The 24,999-nt window shown below is 39.7% G+C and overlaps 2 protein-coding genes across 9 annotated transcripts in view; one reads left to right on the top strand and one right to left on the bottom strand.

Annotated features, from left to right (window-relative positions):
* Positions 1 to 24,999, top strand: part of serinc2 (serine incorporator 2) — a 39,962-nt gene that overhangs the window by 5,070 nt on the left and 9,893 nt on the right. For 3 of the 4 annotated variants that reach the window (XM_042436392.1, XM_042436391.1, XM_042436393.1), the window contains one exon: positions 19,410 to 19,625. In XM_042436392.1, coding sequence (XP_042292326.1) covers positions 19,410 to 19,625 — 216 coding nt within the window. Of the gene's footprint in view, positions 1 to 9,874; positions 9,911 to 19,409; positions 19,626 to 24,999 lie in introns of those variants that run through there. The other variant, XM_042436394.1, reaches the window with a different exon arrangement.
* On the bottom strand, positions 722 to 24,124 carry pkib (protein kinase (cAMP-dependent, catalytic) inhibitor beta). Of its 5 annotated transcripts, none has more exons than XM_042436398.1 (3): positions 23,758 to 24,124; positions 4,183 to 4,338; positions 722 to 3,173 (listed from the first exon to the last, which is right to left on the bottom strand). In XM_042436398.1, the coding sequence occupies exons 2-3, from the start codon at positions 4,322 to 4,324 to the stop codon at positions 3,091 to 3,093; spliced, it is 225 nt and encodes a 74-aa protein (XP_042292332.1). In that variant the 5' UTR covers positions 4,325 to 4,338; positions 23,758 to 24,124; the 3' UTR covers positions 722 to 3,090. The 5 variants fall into 5 exon arrangements, with proteins under 5 accessions (XP_042292332.1, XP_042292334.1, XP_042292336.1 ...); XM_042436400.1 differs by lacking the exon at positions 23,758 to 24,124 and adding an exon at positions 21,121 to 21,373; XM_042436402.1 differs by lacking the exon at positions 23,758 to 24,124 and adding an exon at positions 5,299 to 5,319.

The following is a 24,999-nucleotide window of genomic DNA, read 5'->3' as shown; positions in this document are numbered from 1 at the left end:
GGAAAAGATGGCACCGACCATAAACTGCAACTCTGGGCTTCAAACCTAGTCCAATGTAAACCAGTGCATGATGTTAAAGGTGGTGTTTTGACCCGAGGATGATGCAACAGATCTTCATCAGTTAAATGAAAATTGAGTGGATTCATGAATTTTACCTGATGAAGGTCTGAGAACGGAAACATCACAAATAAAGTGAATACAAGTGATCAACAGTGTACATTTGGCCTGATGGTGGTGCTTTGACCACCACCATCAGAGAGAGAGAGAGAGAGGAAAGGTCAGTGAGGTCAGCGGAAGCATTTGAAAACCTCTATTAATATTCATACTGAATTTCATGGCAATCTGGCCAGTAGAGGTCAAGATAACTTTTTTGCACTGTGTTGGATGTTGGATAGATTAGTCCACCAACATGACATCCATAGACCCCCTCACTTGAGGGATCTAAGAGCTAAAACTAGAGCTGCAACAATTATTTGATTTGTCGATTTTTGAGTCATTTTTTAAGACAATAATATCCAAATTCTGTGATTCTAGTTTCTCAAATGTGAATATTTTCAGGTTACCTTGGGCTCTGGGTCGACATTTTTCACCATTTTCTGGTAAATGGCTGCATTAATATGGCACTTTTATCCAAAGCACTTCACAATGTATCTGCTGCTCATTCACCCATTCACACACCAATGCCTGCAAGCTACCATGCAAGGTGCTGGTACAACCATCCAGAGCAATTTGGGGTTCAGTTTTTTGCCCAAGGACACTTCGACATGTGGACAGGAGGAGTTGGAGATCAACCAACCTTCTGATTAGTAGCTAACCTGCTCTACCTCCTGAGCCACATCCACGCAAACAAATGATCAAACTAATCGATTAACTGAGAAAATAACTGACAGATCAACCAATAATGAAGACAATCGTTAGTTACAGCCCTAGCTAAACAATATTATTGTATGCTGATATCATTATCATAATTTCAAAAAATCACCATCATTATTGTCATCTAACATACAGCAAGATTTCTCAATACCACTCCAAAAAGCAAAACTCAAACTAAACATTTTCTGAAGTTCTGCTCTGTCTGTCCCTCCTAAATTATAGTCATAATCATTTAAATATCATCCTTATTTTCAACATACCTTACCGAATGTGCGCCAAAATGTAAAGGTCAAGCATTAAGACTGTGGGCCTTGTATAGAAATAAAACAATTGAACACACTGATATGTAAAGCTTGTGGGTTTAATATGGCAAGTTCCACCACCGGATAGAATCAACATATGGGATTCAATCCAGCTAAGTAAAATATATGCACCACTTAGAGATCAGGACACTACAAAATACACCTCTGATTCATCAACCCCCAAAAAAGTGTTGCTCATACAGCTTCAGATAGACCATGAACACTTTCTCTTCAGCATTAGTAGTAGTACAGCATCAAAAACAGAGGCTGGGCAGCAGCACGCCAGGCTTTCCTTGTTGCATTTGTGAAACACATCCACATAAAGACACGGCCACCGGTAAGACATCTTCAAATAGAGACAATTACACAACATCACTTCCTTGTGGGTACAGTATGTGAATAAAGTCTGGTAATCATACAGGCAGTATGTATGACACACATGGGTTATACTACAATATAGTATATATACAGTAGCAGTGAGTGAATAGCTGTCAACTGTGGACTCTCACTGTGTTTCTCGCTCTCCGTCTTGTGTCTTATTCACAGCTCTGCTTATGTGTTGATGAGTGTGAACAGACTTTTCTCCGTGCAGAGCGGCAGAAGGCGAGTGTGCTGCCGTTTTCTGCACTTGAAACACATTGTGGCTGTGGTGTTGCTTGATGCTTGCGCCCGTGCCCATTCAGTGGGCATATGCTGCTGATGCTATAAGCACGTGCGAGGAGTCTTGCTCTGCAAAAAGCCCTGCTCAAGTTTACGCAAAACTGCCGGCTTTTCCTGACAGATAGTAAGATCTGCAAATGCAGATTTGCAGAATGTTACAAAAGTGTTTTTCTTTGTTTTTCTTCTTTACAGTTTAAGCAGTAAAGATGTGTTGTGATAACTCCCATTAAAATTGAGGAAACATCAGTAGCCCCAAAAGAGTTGATAACAGTACTTCACAGAGAAATAACACAACACACATTTTCGGTTGTAAACTGCCACTAGGCACATTTTCAGAGGTTTGGAAATGAAGAGACTTTTAAAAGCAGCCTTGAGCAAAGAACAAAAAGGAAATCTTAGAATTTTTCCCAGTATTATAATGAAGCAGTGTGTATATTGTTGGCAGTGGAACACTATTCTCTAAAGGAATGTCTCAAGATATGGACAGCTCTTCCACATTATCACCTCACACCATATGGACACCTAAAAAAAATGGATCAAATCCCTGGTTGTTGTTACTAGGATCAAAACAGTCTGGTGATGAGGGGTAAAAACTGCACATTTACAATGTAGATATACTGTACAGCCTCAGATTTTAAAACATACAGTAGATCAAAAGCAGAAGTGAGCAAGACAACACAGAGAGTTCCCAGTTTTCTTAAATCCACTGTTTTCTTATTTCATGTGTTCCATTTTGCAGCCAGTTAAATTAAAAAGCTTTCAGCACTGCCGGCTGCTTTAAAACTCCCTCCTACTATTGTCAATGTAAAATAACACACATCACTATAAAACAAAAATCAGCAAGAAATGTAAGGAAATGGTACATATTACAGTTTGACTTATGAGATCTTTTTCTTTAGAGATTTAAATAAATCATACAAAAATAGTAGTGTACAGTTTACAATCTGTCATGGTCCCTTTGATTCTCAGTGTAGTGTCCGTGGTGAGTGTATAACACACACACACTCACTGGTTCATAACTAAGTGATGTCTGACTCTTTTCAGATAGTGCTGAGTGCCAAACAGTCCTAAGCTCGTGGCTTCAGTCCTTCAGGAGTCGGTCCGTCACTCTCCCTCCGTGGTTCAGTTGTTTTGCAAACAGACTGACTCTCCACAGATCATCAGTCTTTCTCCCACAGGTCTCCCTCTATCTCGTTCTCCGTCCCTTCTCTCAGGTTATCGCTGCAGGCCTCCCGGGAGGTAAATAAACAAGTCCCTACGATCCCTCTTTCCCCTCGGAGCTCTCCGGCGGTGCTGGAGGCTCCTCGGCTGTGGGTGACTGGGCCCCTCCTGGACCATCTGCGCACAAACCCAAGAAAGACACAATAAGAAATATGTTGCTGTGCTGTTGTTATTTTCAAGTGCAAAAAAATGTCATTTTATGGGTCCTATTGTATGAAAGAACACCAAAAGAGTTTCAAAATCACCAATTGCACCAATTGCTTTAAACATGAAGTGTGTTTCTCAAACATCTTGGACTAATTTGGGGCTATAGTGGGAAAATTCATGATGTCCATAAGTCTAGGATCATGGGGAAACAAATAGGTGTATGCTTACTTTAGCTTGTTTGCACTTTCATACACACAATGTTCCAAATGTAACAGAACATTGTAGGTTAATTGACTTAAAACTATTCAGCAGGCAGAATTGGCTGGTAAACAGTCTTAAGATTTGACAGTGCACAGAGATAGGCTTATAAAGATAGAGTAAGAGTGGGCAAAGCCAGAATTGTACTTCATTACATTTTGGAGCACACAAGACTAAATTTAGCACACCTGATAGCTACTCTCATGCCAGAGTCGTGATGAATGACTGAGGGATGATTCTGGCTTGCAAGGAGCAATCCTAGTCCAGAGCTGGCCAAAATGCTTATATCTGGAGCTGATTCTCAGACCAAAACAAATCTGAGACTTTGTCATATCTGACAGCCATATATGGACCAGGGCCGGGGCCCAGGGGGCCAATTGTCACAGCCGAATGCACAAACACTCAGCTACCTGGGTAGCTAGTGGTGTCAGGCATGGGTTGGATTTGAATTGGAAGTGAAGCATCATCACATTAGAATAGGTTTTTTCTCAGTGTGCCCCATCTTCTTTTCTTTGCCTGAAGGATTTTAACTATTAAAAAAAAATCTGAACATGTAGATGTGGTCTGGTAAAATTCTTGGCAGGTAACATTTCACTTCAACTTAAGTACTGAGAATCTAGCAGAATCTAACAACTGACTTTACTACAATTTTTTTTGTGCCTTATTTGCCTTATTCTCAGTATTGTAATGATAAAAAGAAAGAAATCGTGGTGCTCTTCACCTTTGAGGGACAGCTCAGCCAGTTTAAGAGGCAGGTCACCAGGGTTTACACCTGCTGGAGAGCCCAGGATGTCAGGCAGGGCATTTCTCCTCCCCGAGCGGCCCGAGGAGGCAAAGTCCAACACCGGCTCTACTTCCGTCATTCCGACCTGACCCTCTGCAATAAAAAGAGGGACAGAGTACAATGTCACATTTTTGGCTGTCCTTGAAAATAGTCCTCTACAGCGAAGAAAAAAAGAGAAAAATAAAGAGGGTGATTGTCAGTGAGAATGAAGCACACAATATTGTGCTCCATAAATCACACATGTTCAGTTCCGTAACATCTATGCTAATGTGATGGAAACATAAATAATGCATTATTTCACTTTTTTCAATGTAAATCCTCACAGTTCTGAGTGATATTAGCTGAATTAGCTGAATATTAGCTGAATAGCTGTGCAGTTAAAGTAATACTGCTGTTTGATTGGTTTGTTAGTTAGCTAGCTCTTGCTAACTAGTTTGTTGGAGAGCTGAATAGCAAAAGAAACAGATTCGTAGTAATGCTAAATATTAAAGATCACCTGGATTGGCACCAATTACATGAGGCTGAATCTTTAACTCAACAACAAGGATTTTGTTCTTTTAGCATGCATGGGAAGACCTATGTGTAATAAAGTAACAAACCTGCACAGAAACAGCAAATTAACTCAACATTAATTCCCTGTTAATTCTCAAAGTTATCCATGACACAGGTTAATTAGCATTAGCTGTCCAGTTACAATTTGTGTTTGTCCAAAAGACTAGCTAGGGCTAGCTAATCAATTTATTGGACTATTGCATAGCTAATAGAAAAAGAAGCAGAATTGTAGAAATGTTGTTGAATAATAAAGATGTGTATTTTACCACTCCAAATACATTTTAAATGATGTAGTTAGTCTGTTATTTTTCCCTTAGCAGATATGTACACCGGTATTTTTTTTATGTTATTCTGATATCATTACTTCTGAAATAATCTATAAATTACACTTTCAGTAATACGGAGCCCAGCTGTGGCCGTTTATCTTGACATATATATCTTTAAAACAACATGCATCTAATCTGTGTAGTGATTTGAGCGTCAAGAGAAAAGATTTATCACTGAAGCAGAGGATGTGTCTGTCTGGTCTCATGGCAACCAGCAGCTGGGGAGTCAGCTCTGGGCTACACTGGTGACAGGCAGAATTACATCCCTTGTCACACACACACACACACACACACACACTCAAATACAGCGAGCCGCTGTTGCTATGGCAACAACACAGAAAAAGCACCACTGGCAGGTAAACATATGACTCCAACCCATTCTCTCACTATCTCACTTTCTCTCCCCGTCTCTCCCTCTTTTGTTGTGTTGCCTCGCTTTAAATAACCATACCATTCTGTGGAGCAAAATCCCATTTCCCATCGCTCTCTTTCAACAAAGGAATGACATGTGAGTTAATGCGTACTTGCAGCTATAAACTCACAGACATACACACAATTTAGATTTCTAGAAAAAGGGCCACAGGTTGGCCATCTGTTAGCCTCAAGCACACTTGCAGCTTAGCCATTGAGCTCATATAAGCCACACTAGTGCATTGTGGCCTATTTTTTTTTAATAATTCCGTGAGCATAAACATATTTCCTCCAACACTTTCACATAATCACATGTTAAGTACTGAGCCTGTGACTCTGCACATAGAGGGAGGAATGACTGTAATGGCAGGGCAATGTAAACACAATGAAATGGCAGCTTCTGCATGGCTTTGATTGATTAAAGGTGACAGATGTAGCATTTTTAAACGTCAGTACATCATTATCAAATTTAATTGTGCTACCCATCATTACCATTACCATTACCATCAATTTTATTCAATTCAAGCCCATTACTTCACTGCCCCTCCCCCAACACAGCATCCTTGGCTTAACTGAACATGATAAACATACAGTAAGATACTAATAATTAATGTAGTCATGATTTATTGATGTCAGAATGCTGCAAATTTGTTGCACATTTAATGTCCTGCCCTGCAGGACACCCTTACAATACTACGACCAGGGCTGTAGCCATGATTATAACAATGAGGAAAAGAGTTCTTCCAACGCACCTCCCCACCACTCTCAAATTATTTTAAATGGAAACCAAAAAGAAGTAAGCATATTTTTATAAATTATTATGATTTTCATCTTATTTATTTAGTTAATTTGGTCTAAATGCCATTTCAAAACCAGGAATAAAATGATGGGGGTGTTTAATGTTTTTACAATATTTATTGATGAATTTCCTGTCAAATTTAGATGTATTGTATCAAAAAATACTGGAATCAGCCTATAAAATATCCACTACAGGGCTTTAAAAAAACTGCAAAAAACAAACAAAAGAAACCCAAGTTTGAATAAACATCTGATTCTGAACCTTATCCTAGTCCTACACTATTTGGATTGATGTTGTTTCGTTCATTCGGTGTGCCTCACTTGACTGACAAGCTAACATTACAGTGAGACATCTGCATTTTACATTTTCAGCAAAGAAGCCTTACTATTAGCCACAGTTGTTGTGGTGTCAAATCAAAAATGCTTACAAGCATTACTTCTTCATGCTAGTGACTCAATTTTGCATTAGCTAAAACATCAGCCTAGCAATGGAGGTCTATGGCTGTGTCTGATATCACTCTTTCATTCACGCATTTACTATTGTCTATATACTATAATAGACACTCAATAGTGTACTTTCAATTGAGGTTTCAAGATGTATTTAGCATCAGCTTTAGTCATACATTGGTAATTGTTGCATCTATAAAATGTGGTGCACCGCATAGTGGAATTGTTGCAAAAAGTAGTGAACATACTGTGGAAACTACTTTTTTTCCCTTGTGGAATTACTGATAGCACTATATAGTAGATACACACACTCAGATAAAATGTTGATACATTTAGTACACTATAATTCAAACATGATTATAGAATATTTTTAAAAACTGAATAGTAGTTCACATTTCAAATAAAAAGTGACTGCATAATCCACCATGAGTGTGATTTAATTGTGGAATGTTAAGTCCACCCATTTTACTTAACTCCCCAAATGAATATAAAGTACAGTTGGCATGGCCTCAGTGTCCTCAGCGGTAGCTTTGGCTAATTTCAGGTCTTTGGATTGAAGTGGTGTGTAGTGACCCTGTCTGCTCAGTATTAAACATGGCATTCAGTAGGATTGTACTGTAGGTGTCCATGTGAGCCAGGACATTGTTCCAGTTTTCCTTCTTAGGCCCCACATGTCAAAGCTCCTCTTTGTCTTGGATCAGAGGCTTTAACTGAAAGTCAGACACAATAGGAGTGTAATCACAGCTGAGCAGCAGGTAGGACACTTCTCACAGCTTGTCTCTCTGTCCTGCTTCGGTCTTTCTGACAGGCTTGTCAAACTGAAAAACCTATTGTTAATGAAAAGCTAGGATTTGTCTGTTAATCTGAATAATGAAAACTAGACCTTTACTGATCTATTGACTTTCCGTAATGTCAGGCCTATACTGACCTTTTATTTAATACTACACACTGGCCACAGTCACACATTGCTGATGTGACAGCTTTCTTGTATGAGGTGTGAGGATTTTCCTCAGCAGCTTCAGGGGAAGCTGCCTCAGTCCTCCTTAAGAAGCTGCTTCCCCAGCTATAGAATTGGTTTTAGCATCCAATGATGTTTTAAGTGTAGCATAAAAGTCTTCCCTCTTCGTAAATTTTTAGATAAATATTCACGGGGCATCAGTACAAATCACTGGCTTTCAATAGCTTCAATCCAGAAATATCATTGTCAATAACAACCTTGGAACACCACCATTAGTCAAGTCCAATCCTAATTAGAACATCTGTTGGGTAACTTTCATTAAGCCATCCGATTATACATTGAACAGGCAGTGACCCGTCATCTGAACAGGTTTAGTTTAGCTGTTAATCCAACAACAGTTTAGATAGGATTATCCTGTCAAGAAAATTGACCTAGATACTGTGATGTCTGCGCTAGCTCAGTCAGACACAGGAACAAGCCGCAGGTATGTTACGCAACAAGGTAGAGTTATAAAAGCCTTTTGATAGAAGAACTGTCAGAAGTCAAGGATTGTTTACTAAGAGGGTGCAAAGATGCTGATTTAAAAAAAAGAAGACAAAAAGACCATCCTTCTTGTTTTCTCTAAAACTGTGAACATGTGACAGCATTGCAATTAAATAAGAGCTTATTAATATTGCAAATTGCTACCTGGGCTATTTCTAAACACAGTGACCTCTATAATTCTGCAACAAATTGTACAGTGTGTACTCGAAACATCATCCATCTTGCAGGGCCACTGTTTAAATAATCATGCAGCTAAAATTATTCGCTCATATCTTGTCAGTTGGACACGTGCAAATGAAAAGAGGCCTTTTCATCCATGTCTTCTCCTGTGCATTTAAGAGAGCAGGTCTGTTGTATCTCTGAACTTAAACAGCCCTCACTGAAAGCATCACATTCAATGTTGATGGGTAATTTTGACCACAACAGCAGAGGGTACTGTCTCTGATCAAACCGCACAATAATCTCAACGGCAGTGAGAGTGGCTCTATTCAGAAGAAGCCTTGGTGGCTTTCGAGAGAGTGCCTTTTATTTTAAATGGAATACATGTCCAAGGACCCTGAGCAACAAGAAAGCTTGTCTCAACAAACATTGCACTGACGGTGAATAGAGGCTTTCAGCACCACGGACAGAGCAAAAGAAAGAAAACGGGTGAAAACAGACAGAGATGCTGGGAGCTCGATAACCTGTCAACCAACACAGACACCTCTTCTGGTGTGAAGAAAATGTCAAAACCAAACTCTATTCAAGAACCTGTCAGGTAAATGTGTAACATTTGTTATTGACAAATCCTACACACCTAGTATAACATGGCTGTAGACCTTTCAGAAACAGATTCATTCTTACCCACCAGGACACCAAGACACTTGTATAACATTAAAGATTCAGCTTTTAGAGCTGGTTGGCCACAGTCTGCTGCCACCAAAACAAGCAAAGTAGGGCAGTAGAATTGCATTGAATTCATCTGTGGTTCTTTTTTATATGTAAAAGACCAGTCAAGTGTGCACAATATGTAGGAAGTGTATAGTTTGACATTTTTTGATACTAGTGCCAATACAATGCTTGAAATTTGGTACTGGTATCAAATATATACTATTTTAGTACTTTTCATGGAATATTTTTTAAAAATTCAACAAAACCCTTTTCCTTTAACAAAAGAAGCATGAATCAGACCAGGCATTCCACCAAACATGCACTGAGGTTTGATACCAAGCTGTTGAAAAAATACAATTGTTTTTTTCCTTAACTGCACAAATTAGCAAAGCCATTCAAACAGTCAAAGTACCCGCCATAAAAAAATCATTTAAACTTCAGATCTTAAAAAATAATTGGTTCCTAAATAATTGGCCCAAATATAAGGTGACCCTGATGATAAGATGACCCCCCCTTTTCCAACTGCTGGTTTTGGAGAAATACTTTTTGAATATAATACTCACACACACTCCTACCAGGCTCCATTTTGTTAAACCTGCAGTAATTTATTTTTGGCCACTTTAAAGCAACACAACAAACACAGGATTGACATATTAGCACCTTATTAAGTTAATATGGCAAACACGTTAGCTAACAGTTTTTTATTACACGTCAAGTAGATGCAGAGCAACATGGCCACATGTCAGTCCACCTGATGAATGTAAGTCCAATATTCATTCTTTTCAGCTCTGTTTTGATCTCTACCAACTCCTGAGAAAAATATCTGGCTCTTTAGCTGCTAAATGCTCTGCTATGTTCATCAACTAGTCGCTAACATTGTCTGTCTACTGTTTGGTGCTGGGAAGCTACTGTAGGCTACAGCTGTTTTTTGCTGCCTGCTATGGCTGGAAACAAGGCTGATATGAATGAACCAAAACAGTTAAGTTGCTGGACGTAAAACCAAAACAATGAGCTGACAGTCACTAAAAAGCTCCGTAGAGCTGAGGGGAACTGTAAAGTTGGGTCATTTTAACAAGCCACACCTTTAATATTACAGATCCATTGTTAATAAAAAATACTGATTAGAGCTTGCTCCTAACAAAGTCACAGTAAAGTCATCTCAGTGGGCGGTGATTAATTTTGATTTTCACTGATTAGAGCAGCTTTAACATTTTGTTGTTACACAATTTGACACAATTTATCAAAAATACTGGTATTTTGATAGAAAGCACTATTCAGGTTACTGGTTTCAAGATTAAAATATATTAACTATAATTAGGAATAATATCAAAACTACAATAAATGGGGTCATTCTTGATATGTGTAAAGAGTTGCATAAGAGAAGCTTTTAAGGATCCACCTGCTGTACAAAAAAGCATGAGCAAGGTTTTTGAAAATGTCATGCTCATTACAGTCAGTGGTTATGTCAAAATAAATGAGACGTGTTCTGCATTTACTGTGTCGGAGTCATGTGTTCTTATCTCCTTGAGTGATTACAGACACTTGGAAAAAAAGGTGTTGTTTCGCAATAAACCAGGACAAAGTGCTGAGAAAACCACTCTCTAAATGGCTCAGGAAAATCTTTGCTGTTTGACTCCCAAGTCTCAAAGATGACATTTTAATAAAGCAGAATACTACAAAATGACTTGAAAATGGAAGCAAAATGCACAATCTAAGACACCCTAAGACAGTCATTATCATTGCTGGATTGAATATATATCAGATCGTGACAGCAGAGTAACATATCAAATCAAACCATGATTTCTATGACTTGTCACCCCGCTATGTGAAGGTGTACTTGCGTTTTTCTGAATTTGCACTAGGCATAAAACAGTAAAAGAGTTAACAGATATGAAATACTAGCACGACAACTAAACTAGCTAATGGAAACTTTGACATGAAAATATCTGGCACTGACTTTAAAAAAAGCCACATCAGTCAAAGCTTTCTTCTCTTCAAACAAGAGACAATGATAGATATCAGTTCTCTGAGCCAAGCAGCCTGGCCCTGCCTGCTGCCTGAGGCTGACCTCTATTCTGCTTCTCATCAGTCTAGCACTCACAGTGTGACAGCCACAGAGAAGCAGCCGACGTCACCGCTCACACTAGAGCTTCACTATAGCCTTTACATTACGGAAAAGTGCATGTAACATATGAGCTGGCAATGATTAAATTAAACGCGATCACATTCTCTGGTCATTTATGGCATTATTTAGAGAGATGTTAAATTAAACGTTTGCAAGCTGTCACTTTGGATGTTTTTCAGTGAAAAGCAGTAGTTTGGTCCTCATTACACAATCCCATGCTTTTCTCTCTTGCTTCCTCTTAAAGTGTTGCAAAAACTGTTTCTTAGAATTAATAATGAGGAAGTAGGGAGGTTAATATAGGTTGCTTGGGGTGATCAAAAACCAGTTTCTTTTACTATGCAGCGTGTATATGTCCATCCAGTGTAGTCTTCTTGTAGGAACTGTACCCCCCTCCTCCTATAGTCATGGTGTTGTCAGTCAGTAAGACTGTTGTGGTTTAGGTCGAAAAACTGCCTGCCTGCCTGCCTGCCTGGCAAGGAACTGTAGAAGAAATGATGTTTACACAGCCTGCACAGACACGAGAAGTTTTAGATGAATAAATAATGCCTGGGATTAAGTCCCTCACTATTTTTAGTCCCTCATACCCTGTGATTATTCCCTGTCCTTCTCCCCACTTTTTTCATGGTTATCCTAAAGCTTAACATGCTCTAGCTGCCATGGAAACTGCACCATTGTTATAAAGGCAGCCATATAGTGGAGGAGGGGAGCCAAGGAGGAAGCAGACTATCTTTATACAGCCCTGGTATTGGTTTTTGTCTGCTCGTGGAGGTGTCTTTCGTTATGTTAACATCAGATTTGATGTTAATATGAAGTTTGGGAAAACTGGGATTGTTGCTGCAGGTATCAACAATAAAAATAATACAGAAACACAATAAAACAGTTAGGATTTTGTTATAAAGGAGTGTATAATATAAAAAACTGGTTAAATAGAAAAAGATGGTTGAAAAATGCAGCATTTATAATGAGAAAATGTAATGAAATAAGATATATGCAGTGCAAATGAACGATATACCAGCTGAGAAAGAATGTGAAGAAAGAAAATGGGCTTCACTCATCATATTCACATTACACATCACATAACTGCACAGAAGGTCATATATACAGTACACACAAAGGCTGGAAGGTGAAGCACGACTCTGATATCAGCAGTTGATTTTCAAAAAAAGCTGTTTTTTTTTTTTTTCTTCTCCCAGAGCAGCAGCAGAAAGAAAGAGAGGGAGAGAGAGAAGCAGGGAGGTGAGACTGATCTAATGAGACAGTGTGATCACAGCCTCCCTTTAGATCTCGCAAACATCCCGGGCAGATCTTCCCGTCTTTTCCGCTGATCCGCGCAGCCCTTTTTCTCACTATGGCTGCCTGCTTTCATGTTTCAGAAGCCAGGTCTTGCAGACAAAAACACATGAGCGCAGGCTTTTACTTTGTAGATAATTTGCTTAGGAGGGGGATCATTTGAGAGAGAAATCATCAAGGTCTTGTGCTACAGGTCCGTGCATGTACAGTATCACCCAGATAAGCCTTTCAGTGGGCGAAATGTCTTGAAATAGAAGAATTTTCCAGGAATTTTATCAGATCAGTCAATACCACTCTTAGAATTTGATGGATGGATATTTTCTTCTTCTTACTATTAACAATATTATTACTTTTAGTGTCCTTTGAGGGTCCCCCCAAATAGGAATTCAATTCTGGGGGACACCTGTCCAATTATAGCTTACTGTAAACTAGGTGCAGCAGGTCTGTCATGCTAAAGCTGTGTGCACTGGGCTCTGGTGACAGAGATACTTGCTATTGCAAGAGTTCACTGGGTGACTTCATTTTTTTAGCCTTTTCAAAAGCAAAAACACAAGAGCTAACGACAGTATGTTAGCAATGATACCTTTTGTGGGGTTACAGGTTACATTAGAAAAAGCTCCATTCAGGACTAAACCAAGATTGTGTTACGTTTGCCAAACTCATCAGTACACCCTCATTCTCAATTTTTTTCTCTTGTAAAAATGACACATATTGTTTGAAAATACAAACGATAAAGCTCAAATGTAATAGATGTATTGTTTGCCTGGGACATGTAGCTTTAGCATTAGTCATTTAGCATTATATCATGTATGTAGCTATTAAGTGCGTAGAACCTTTTTCGTACAGGGTTTGTGTTTTAAATTGAGTCAACTTAAAATCTAAAAAGTCAGCTGGAGTTTTCACAGAGTTAATTAGCTAGCCACCAATAGCAGACAAACTTTTGTATAACTTCTGTGTAACATTGAAGACCCATTGTTTTAAAAATTACTACGAATTTCAAGTGGTAAATCTCCAGCTGTTCAATGGTCAAGGTAAACTGCATATATGTCATGCTAGGTTGGAAAGCTTGAAATGTGTAGCTAGCTTAGCAAAGAGTCAATTCTTGTCTATTTAATCCTTGTTTATTTTTTAATTCTTAAAAGCAATGAAAAAAGACAATCAATATAAATATTATAGCTTTCAACTTCAATCTCCTGAATATTAGTATTCTTAGTGAACGCTACAAGGAAGTTACAAGCACTGACAAGCTCATATCATTTAGCTATATTGTTTACTAGTACACAGGTCCAAAGAGCACCTCATGTTGCAGCCCTTCAAGTAGCACCTAAAAGCAAACCGCCCTGTCTGTAATTAACTGCATTTAATGTGCAATAACAACAAGCCATTATACAAAATGAGGCCAACAAAGTGGCCTCCACGTTGCCAAATATGAGACAGATTGAGCAGCTTTTCATAAGGGTCAATCACAACAAACGGAGCACCCAGCTATTTACAGCAATTAGCACACTTGACAGAGAGCTGTAAAGAATGGCTGGCAGGCAGCGCTGGCAAAAGCATCAGGGGCAATACGAAGAACAGAACATATCGAGCCAGAACAGACTGTTTTGGTGCATGTACAACTTTTACACTTCCTGTTCTGATTCAACTGTGATTATCAACTGATCCCGATCATACGCAAAGAGCCTTCCTATTTGTTAGAAAGGTCAAACATGAGAGAATCACAGTGTCCTCAACCTACAGAATGTCCTATTTTTGCCTGGTGGTGGCTGCACACGTGACACCACTGTTTCTATTGATGTATCTCTGCTCTCGGTCTTATTAGACTGAGAGAAAGTGGGCATAAAGCCGTTTGCTGACTCCCATCTTAACCAGTTGGGTTTGATCAACAAACGATCAAAGGGTAACTCCATCGATTTTACACATCAAAGCCAGTTTACTTGTCAATTGGAGAACTAATCAGCCTGTGAAAACAGTTGGAGAATGACTTCTTGGGCTCTGCAGCTTTAAGACAAAATAACACTTATCACGTTATCAGGGTTTTCTCAGCTTGATCTTGGACACTACATATTTTTCAGCTTGCATTGTAACCTGACACAGAGTGAGTTGCATTATGGGAAGTGTAGGATCAAGCATGGTTGGAGCTTGGCCCATACCAGGAACTAAAGTCAGGATATCGCTGCCTTTGCTGCATCAGTTTTGACCATTCTTATTTAATCTGTCCCTTGCTAATTCCCCAACTTTAAGGAAGTGCAATACAAAATATCTGGAGCACTTTTTTAAATACCAGAGTGATGACATCTATTTAGACTGCACTTTAAGTTTTATATTTTATTTTTCTGGACAGCTGTAACTCAGAGGTAGAGCGGGTCATCCACTAATCAGAAGATCGGCGGTTCGATCCCCTGCTCCTCCAGTCCGCATGTCGAAGTTGCCTTGGGCAAGATACTGAACCCAGAATTGCTCCCGAAGGCTGCGCCATCAGTGTGTGAGTGTATATAAATGAGCACTAGAAACTCCTGATTTGCAGGTTGGCACCTTGCATAGCAGCCTCTGCCATCAGTGTATGAATATGTGTGAAAGGGTGAATGTTGGCATGTAGTGTAAAGCACTTTGAGTGGTCTGAAGACTAGAAAGGCGCTATATAAATGCAGCCCATTTACTATTATCATAGCTGTGAGATGAGACACAGCTGTAAAACTCATATAGAAAGGGAAGTTCAAATTATGAGTATTTGACTGACACATTCATTAGTGTTTTTGTGTCACTACAAACTGTATTTATTATTTATTAATCAACCAGTTGTCTCTATGTGAAGCACTTCACCTAAATTGATTCCAACCATACAAGCCTGCTTGAAGAGCGTGCAATATCACTATTATTATTAGTTCTAATAGCAGGAGAGTTTTAATATCCTATGAAAAGGTACTCAAACTTGACAAAAATGTATCTCTGGGGGATGCACTCAATATTTTATATTTATTTTTTTTATATTTATTTGTATTTATTGTAAACTTTTTTCAAATTAAAATCTTGAAATTATTGAAGATCAGTTAGCAAAAGTTTTAATCTAGGGCTGCATAGTGTTGGGTATTGTTTGAAATTTTTTGATACTGATGCCAATATGAAACTTAAGTTTAGGTGCTGATATAAACTCAATTCTCTTTTAGAGACATTACAGACATTCAATGGCAGCTTTTGGGTATGTCATAGTTTCTAATAGTCATCGCTACAGACACAGTTTGGTCAGCACTAAAGAAGCATTGACAAAGAAATAAGTCCCTTTGACTGTAACTAGCAATTATTCTCATTACAAATTAATCTGTCAATCAATAATGCAGTCTAAAAACTGTAAAAATAGTCAAAAAATGACCATACTTTCCCACTACTTGAGTTGACATGTTCAAACAGTGTAATTAAAACAAAGCAAATCCTCACATTTGAGGGGCTGGAATCAGTGAATGTCACTCGATTGACTAATCAATTCATCACCTGATTGTTTCAGCACTTGTTCAGTGGAAAACTAGTAGTGTCAGCTTTCAGAATCCATATATCACTTGTACCCTAGTAGCAGCAGTGATGCCAGAGAATAAATCTATTGTATTTGTTACACACGCGTTGGATTCATTTGTGACACCGTGAGGACAGTGTGTGCTGCCGTCACATCAATATTTCAGCACAAAGCCTGTTGTTTTGAAGAGTGTAACCGAGGCCGTCCTCCACCCCAGGCGCTCTCTGAACTAGACCATCGTGTCAACAGCGATGCAGCCTGCACGTGCTGCTCCTGCACGCTGGCTAGCACCCATGGGCCTGTGGCACTCTCTGACAACCACCATGGCAAAAGGGGCATCGGCGCACACACAGACTTTGCTGTAAAGCGAACACACACACTGCCACCCAGCATCAGCAGACGTGTCATGCTCTTGTGTTGTATTTGTGATTAAAGCTGCACTAAGCAATGAAGATAAAAGAGGAACTGCAACAGAGGAGATTTTCATCTCCACCATTCATCCATCCCTACTGCCATTTTTTAACACATATCTAAATTTAAAAGAGTGGGACCAATATTCTTTTCCCAGCCACTTCCTCCAGCTTCTCCAGGGAAATCCCAAAATGTTATGGACACCCACCAGCATGTTCTGGGTCTGCCCTTACAGTTGCCCTGGAATACCTCTACAGGTATCCAGGAGGTATCCTGATGAGATGCCAAATCTACCTTAATTGGCAAAAAAAAAAGCCAGAAAGAAGGAGGAAGAAGGAAACTTGTGATGTCGCCCAATAAAATTCCAGCATCATGTTTGGTCTCTTCTCCATCCTCAGAAAGAGATGAATCAAGATTGAAAGATGACAGACAAACTGTTCAGATCAATTTGGTCCATAAAATGTAAGAAAAATGCCAGAACAATTTTTTAATGCCCAAGATGAAGGTATCAGATTGCTGTTGTCCCACCAACACCTTGAGACTGCAGATTATTATCACATAAGACAAACATAAGTAGCAAATCTTCACAATTTAGAAGCTGCAACCAGAGATTATGATGTTGATGGATGTTGTGGTTATATGTCATGCGTCTTAGCCAGTAGGTTACTGGGGCGCGCCAGCATTTTTGTTTTCAAGAAATTACCTAAATTATGACTCAATTATCAAAATAGTTGCAGTTTATTTGCCTGTTGATTGACTTATCAGTTAATTGACAATTTTCAGACGTAATCATGTAACCATCATGCAGAGTTGCCTACCAGTGCTCCTTTAAAGGGGACATATCATGCACATTTCCAGGTCTACTTTCTATTCTGGGGCTCTACTGGAATATTTTTGCATGATTTACAGTTCAAAACTCCTAATTTAACTCATACTGACCCTTTATGCAGCCCCTCAGTTCAGCCTCTGTCTCAAACAGGCCGTTTTAGCTCCTGTCTCTTTATTACCGCGTACAGACCAAACTGGCAATGCGGCACCACCACGCAGGGTTCTGTGGAGGTGTGGACGTGTCACTATATGGCCCATTTGTGAGATGTATCTAATCATAGTACAAGTAGAAATACTAACCAGAAATTACAACTTGCAGCCCAATAAAACACCAAGCAAGTGCACACACAGTGATTACGTCTTTGTACTCCCTCACTGATTGGCCAACATGGCGCCTTGTCGGATCACATCATGTTGCGTTCCGGCAAAAGTTGAGCCTGGGTCAACTTTTTTTGCCAGACCACTGCTGCAATTTTTTGCTGAGCCCGATGCAATCCCCACCCTTGCGGTGTAAACGCACTTCCCCCTTTCAAATGAATTGGAGAGCTGCCATTTTTCACACATTGCAGAATTTGGTCTGAATGTGGCCTAAGGCCCCCTCATGAGGAGCCCACTCTGTTCTAATTGGACAGCTCCTGGAAGCTACCCCTCAGCAGACATCCGGCGGCTCAGGAGGCAACATGAACAAACTATAGTAGTATTATTTCACTTCTTTTTCTCATTCTTTACTTGAAATGGAAACTTCTCAAAAACGTCCATACATGTTCAAGCCAAAATCCAATCTGAAATATGCAAGCGGACAACGCAAACAACACATGGAACAACCTTAGCAACAAAGGTGATGGAACAGACGGCAGTTTGTTGGCATGCATAAACAATCTGATGTCATCATGAGGAGTAAGTAGAGGTAATATTGCAAATGTAGCATTCTGAGCAGGTTGAAGCCCAGGCTTTTGACTTTCAGGGAGCATTTTTACATACCTCATCTTTTGGACCTTTTGGACCTGAACTATATTTAAAATAGACATTCAACATCATAACAGTATAAAAATCACAAAAAGCATGATACCTCCCCTTTTAAAGTGGCGTTAGCTTGAAAGGGGAGCTGCAAACATTCAGACATATCAAAGTTGCTTATTTACCCAGCAGACACAGAGTAATATTAGTATTCATTTAGACTCTAGTTTCTGGCCACCTGATGAACTTAAATCTCATATCCATTCAATTTTTGTCTCTTTTTCGTTTCCATGGACTACTGAGAAAAATATCTGGCTCTTTAGCTGCTAAATGCTTCACTATGTTCACCAGTCAGTCACTAACTTTGTCTGACTGCTCTTTGGTGCTCAGCAGGTTGCATACAGTAGGTTTATCAGGGCTTAAAACAGCTGCCTGCTGCAGCTGGAAACAGTTGGTAAGAGCAGAGTTTGTTGGCAGGAAAACCAAAATAATGATATATAAGAGGCTAAAAAGCTCCGCAGAGCTGAGGGGAGCTGGATGGTCCTCTGTGGGTTGTCACTAAAGTGTCAGGCTTCACATTATAACTTATCATTTGATCCTTTGTTAAAATAAAAAATATTCCCAAAAATTTTGTTGCAGTATACAGTATTTGCGTCTGTAAGGCCTCAAAGCCCTTCTCTAGTCATCCTAGACTTTGGGTACAGTTCACTACAGTTCATCTGAGGACTGATCATTTTGATTTCTGGATAACACTTTATTATTTCCAAACATTTCCCTCTTGTTGCCATTTGAAGATGCAAATGTGCCAAGTTGCCAGGTGCAGCTTTAGAGGGGCATCCTTAGTGAAAGCCATGGTTGATGGTCCCCATTGAAATGCAATTCAAACAGCAATTGCACCTCTCACCCTCTTACAGCCTCTCCATTTGCCCATCAACAGAATGAGCTCTTCAGATGGTTGATGTCTGCCAAACCGTTCTGAGATGCCGTGCCTGTTTCTAGGGCAGACGGAATTCCACGCAGTAATTACGGGGGAAAACGAAGCAGCTGATTCTATTGTGTGGTCTGATACACTGAAAAGGTCACTGATCTGTGGACTGAATGGATGCCTTGGGAATTACAATAAACCCTTTGTCTCCACAGAGGAACCATCCCATCTCACCTACTGTTCCCTTCCCATCTAATCAGTATGGAGAGGCTGGCAGCAGGAGAGATGACATTGACGAACCACAGTCCTTTCCCATAGAGCCGGGCAGAACCGGGCAGAGGCATGCTGGGGGAAGTCTATTGAGTTATGCTGCCACCCCCCTGCCTCTCATCAGGCTGGACTGCTGGGAAAATGGGCACGCAGAGGTTCAGGTCAGAACAGTATAACACAGCTTCTTAGAGGAAGCAGGTCCTCTCTGTTCCTATTATCATCCTCCGTCCTCTACATCTCTGCAAAACATGTCCAGCATCTTATATGTCCTACAAACCCAAGTGGGAAAGAATTGACTGACACGTTTTAATGGCAGAAAGATAAAAGTAGCGGTGGCCAAATGGCAGCCAGCCATAGGTCACAGTAAAGGGCAATGGGTTTTACAGAAGCACCGGCTCAGACTAGACTCTTTTAGGTCACTGGTCAATACAGAGGAATAATGAATGAATAGCATTTAGCTTGGGAAATTACTGTTTCCATCCTCAAAGTGACGAAGCCCACAATCAATGAGAATTGAATTTTGGCGCCGGGTGGTAAAATTGTAAGTGACGGGTGACACAAACCTGTCGTTTATCTTGCTGCAGAGAGACAGATTTCAAAAGTGAGGAAACTCTTCTGTTCCTCAATAGCAATTTATGGTGGAAAGCAGGTGCAGAGACAGGGTTGATAAAAACTACTCAAAAGAAGACTTTTCATCTCCAAAACTTTGCAGGGATCAGCAGGGCTGGGTATCTTTTGAAATTTTTGTACCATACCTTCCAATACTAAAACAATACTTTTTTCAATACCTTATTATGAGGAATATGATCCAAACTTAAAATGTTAATGGTTATCTAAACACAAGCAGCCATGCAAGAACTGCCTAAATAAAACACAGTATTACAGCGGCAAAATTATAATTTTAAATTAAATCAAAGCGTTAGTAAACGAGAGAATGACTCTGACCAGATTCCATGCCAATTTCCTGAACTTGACAGTTATGATTCTTGATACTAGGGACGCAGTTTGGTTGGTGCCAAAACAGTATTGAGATTAAATTCCCAGCCCTAAGGATGCGAGACAGGTGTTACTGATTGGGAGTAGTTGGGTTAAAACTAACCAGCTGATGAATTTTCACAAAGCCCATGGTGAAGTCTTCAAATGGTTTTGTCTGTCTAAAGGTGTGTTGAGACTGAACGCAAAGAAAATTCTAAAGGTGGCTGAGTTGAATATCAAATCGATGCAAAGACACAAGTAGACACGAACAGATGCAAAATCGCCCTGAAGGGCGCAAATTTAGGCGAAACCACGTCTGCACAAGTTGACAATATTTTTACTTGAGCCAAAAATTTGCACCAGTCACTCAAACGTTTGGCTTGATAAATGACTCACATGATTAATCAATTATAAAATGTGTTGCTGATTAATTTTCCAATATTCAACTAATTAACTTTTGATATGCAAATTTTGGTAGTTCTATTGGAATAGCAACACAAAAAATCTGTATCATATGTACTCCATATTGGTCTAAACCTACTTGAAATTACAGTAGGTTAATCTCTGTCTTGGCTCTTCATTGAGGGAAGTGATAGATAGATAGATAGGGGATGAAGATAAGCTGCTCAGTAATGTTGAGGCCACTGGAGATTAAGCAGATTGTATAGGTAAAGCAGTTACCTGTTCACTGATTACGGTTGCAGCCTTTGTTCCCTTGTAAAAGATAAAGATAAGGCTGAGTGGGGCTGCTCAGGAGGTTAGTGATAAAGGACTGAGCAGCCAGCCACGTCTGGCACCTCTGGGACTCCAGAATCAGACCGGGAGGTTGGAGGGCACGTGGTGCGATGTCATCATTTGTCTGCCATCATCTATGTTAACACATAGTGACATGAAGCCTGACTTCCAAGAAAGAGCAGGATGTGGAAGGAGAACAGATGATAGGAAGTCAGATGATTCACCCAGCGGTGACAAAACAGAGCGGGCTGCCTGCGATGACGGTGTGAGCAAAGTACCTTCACTTCCCATGACAAAATATTAATATTAATAATGAGAGAGTTTAAACATGACTAGAACTGACTGTATTCCCACAACTGTGATGCTGCTGTTCCCTCCTGCGCCATAAATATAGTTACACAGACACATTTTAAAGCTTTTCACTCTTTAGCTTATATCTATACTGTCGTTTGCCAACCTCTGACCTATTTGGGTCACTGTTGATCTCAAATACGTATACTGCGCATTATATTCATATTATACTATACATTTTAAAGCTGCAACATTCAATATGTTTATGTTAACAATGGATCAAATGACTGTGTAATGTGAAAGGTGCCCTTTACTACCTGACTGTGTAGTTCCCCTCAGCTCTACAGAGCATTTTAGTATCTTTTTACTCTTTGTTTCGGTTTCTCTGCCTACAGAATTTATGATTTGGTTCAGTCAACACTCATTAATCTTGTTAGCAACTGTGGCGGGCAGCTGTTTGTAGCAAAACAGCTCTGATAAACTACATGTCCAGCACCAAATGGCAGACAAGTTAGCAGCTAGCCGGTGAGCATAGTGTAGCATTTAGCAGCTAAAGGTTTTTCTCAGGGGTTGGTGATGATGTAAACGGGGCTAAAAGGAAAAGTGAATATTATATTTGACATGTGGCCAGAAACACTAATGTTACCAATCTGCTGAATGTGTAAATAGGTAAATAACTGTTTGCTAACACGATGGACGTAACGTGTTTTCAGCTTGTTTTTCTGCCCCAATGGAGCCAAAAAATCCATTAATGCAGCTTTAAAGTAATAAACATTACATTTATATAACCGTAACCTTTATTACTGTATGTAATGTAACACATTAGTGACTGAAATGGCCAGTTAATTAACCCATTTTCCACATGTTTAATAATCTTGTCTCACCGTTTTTGTTGGAATAAACAGAAGAACTTGGTAATGAGTAGGAAGCCAACCCAAGACACTCAAATATTAGCAACACAAAGAGAAAAGGAAAATCTAAGAAAAAAAGAAGTCCTTGTGCTGCCCACACTGTCTGACTGACAGCTGGTGATCACTGGGCTGCTGAGCCAGAACACCACAGCAGCCAGCCGCTGAACCAAGGCTGCTGAGTAATTTTTAAAAAATGACCTCACGGATGTGTAATTAACATGAGACGGAGTCATAAAATTAAAGGAAGCGCCTTGAAGCTAAATAAAAAATATGGAGGAGCTGCTGGTAGACCCAGGCTTCATTTTCCCTTCTTGACATTGTGTATCACATTAAAAATGTGCTAAACAGAACATTCACAAAGACGAGGACTGTAGCAACTACATGGAGACACACTAATACTGCTTTAAATCTTTGTCTTCACATTGACCAAAACATAAAGACTGAGGCTTGTTCAAGGGCCTGTGCACACACCTGGAACCGCACTTGTGTGGATGTGAAAAATGCTTTTCTAAGGTCACAAAGGGGTAAAACACACACATGCAGTTTAGCGGAGTTTAATATCAGGAACTGCTCAAAGGATATATGGATTTGCTTGCAAGGGTCATAAGATATTGATATTACATCCATTTTTAGATTTTAAAGGTCTCACATGATGGTTGGAAATTTAGTCTATTTTTGAATGCAAGGTGATGTGCAAGGTGGCACGAAAAACTGTCCAGTGGCTCCAAGTTTTGGCCTTGAAAAACTGAACCAACAGCCTGGTATGCTTGTTCTGAGAATGCATGAGCCTGATTCTTAGTTTTAACCTTTCAAATGTTAGTGTCCTTTATAAATTCAGACTACTACTTCAGTTTACCATATCATTTTCATCATCTGAAGGTCACAGTTATGCACCTTTCAATAAAACACAAAGCAGATAATCCATCCATACAGCTCTCTGCTGGGAGCCTGTGGCATTTTAATGTGAACAGCTGATACACACAATGGTGTGAGCCCATATGGAGGTGACAGGTAGGCTGATGGAGTTGACTGGAGGCTACTGTTGGCATATGTAAATGTTAACAAGCCTGCAGCTATTGCCAGATTTGACTGGTGTTTGTAGATAAGTTTTATCACATGAGAATTTGTTGATACAGCTCCTGTTTGGATTTTCTTATCAGTTTCTGTGCAGATAATGGCTCCAGCACGGATCATTGATTCTTTCCCTGCACGCCTATAATTTTATTGTAAGCAGCGTCTTCTTCTCCAGCGGTCATTCCTCTGCTCGTGTTGTGTAGGTTGGATGGTCGATGTGTTAGCGCACAGCAGCAGAAGCCACTCTCATGTCCTACCTGTGGAGCAGAACAGGTGACAGTGTATGTGCGCAACGACGGACACTCACCAACTGATTCAGCGCGCTTTGCCAAGGAAAAAAAAAGGAAGTCCTAAGTTGGAACTAGCCGCCAGCCACCATCTTCAGCAGGGACGAAGAGGAGAAAGTGCGGAGTGTCAGGGAGTCCGTCCGGTGCGACACATTACACGGCGTCATTACAGGTGACACGGCTGGAGCCGCGGCACAGTGGACTGAAGAGCGCTGAACCCACTTCACTGTGCGCTCATTCTCAGGCAGCAGCAACAGGGAGGAGCGTCAAGGTGTACGCAGTAAGGCCGGAGGAAACAGGAAACCTGTGGAACTGGCCTTTAAAGTAAAAGCAAAACAGCTGTCTGAAAAAAAACAAAGGGAACGAAAACAGCTTTCATCATTTCCATGTAGGGTAATGGAATATTGCAGAAAAAGCAAATGTTATAATACATATCAATGCAAAATATGAATATATCAAAATGTAAATGGAGTAGCTATAATACCAACAACAGCTATACAAACTGAATCAAATGGGCTACATGTGAGCGACCTACAGAATATATGGATTTCAGAAGAAATTAGCTTGATAAAGTTCAATATAATATGAAAAAAATGAGATCATGTCACTGGTGGCTTTTCTGTCTGACCTGAAGCTCTCGACGTGTAGTAACAACAATATTAAAGCTTAACAGCTAAAATAGAACATTTAGTTTACCTAGAAATACCATTCATCGTGATACATGTAATGTGTTAAATAATGACATTTGACCTATTCCTTAGTTTCACTTATTCAGTTACTCAAAATAGACAACTTACTGTAGCATAGAGTGTGGTACATTTTGTATTATTATATGTAGTAATAGTAGTAATAGTAGTAGTAGTAGTTGAAGTTTTAGGCCTATAGTAGTGGTGGTAGCAGTAGCACCAGTAGTAGTAATGGTAATAGTAATAGTAGTAGTAGTAATAGTAGTTGTAGCCTAATTGTAGAAGTGCTTGAAGTATTTCAATGTTTTGAGTATTTGGTTTTATTTTGAAGCGACAGTAGTACCGCTTCCTGTGTAATTCTCGCGAGCTCTTGCTGTTATGTCTTGCCGCTGCTGCTCAAAGGTTTGTACCATTGTCTTTTCGGTAAGGGGTGCACCTTATCTACACATTCAAATATTTAGAAATGGAATCGCCTGTTTACCTGGCATTTGATCCAATCACTCACTAATTTGTCTGCGGTCTTAACCTGTACATACACTAATCTAATGCTTATTAGAGGGATAATAAAGCCGAGGA

The sequence above is a fragment of the Thunnus maccoyii genome, chromosome 15 (assembly GCF_910596095.1).
Source record: "Thunnus maccoyii chromosome 15, fThuMac1.1, whole genome shotgun sequence".
Classification (NCBI taxonomy): domain Eukaryota; kingdom Metazoa; phylum Chordata; class Actinopteri; order Scombriformes; family Scombridae; genus Thunnus; species Thunnus maccoyii.
Note: the sequence above shows the minus strand (reverse complement) of the source record. Positions and strands in the feature narration are given on the sequence as shown.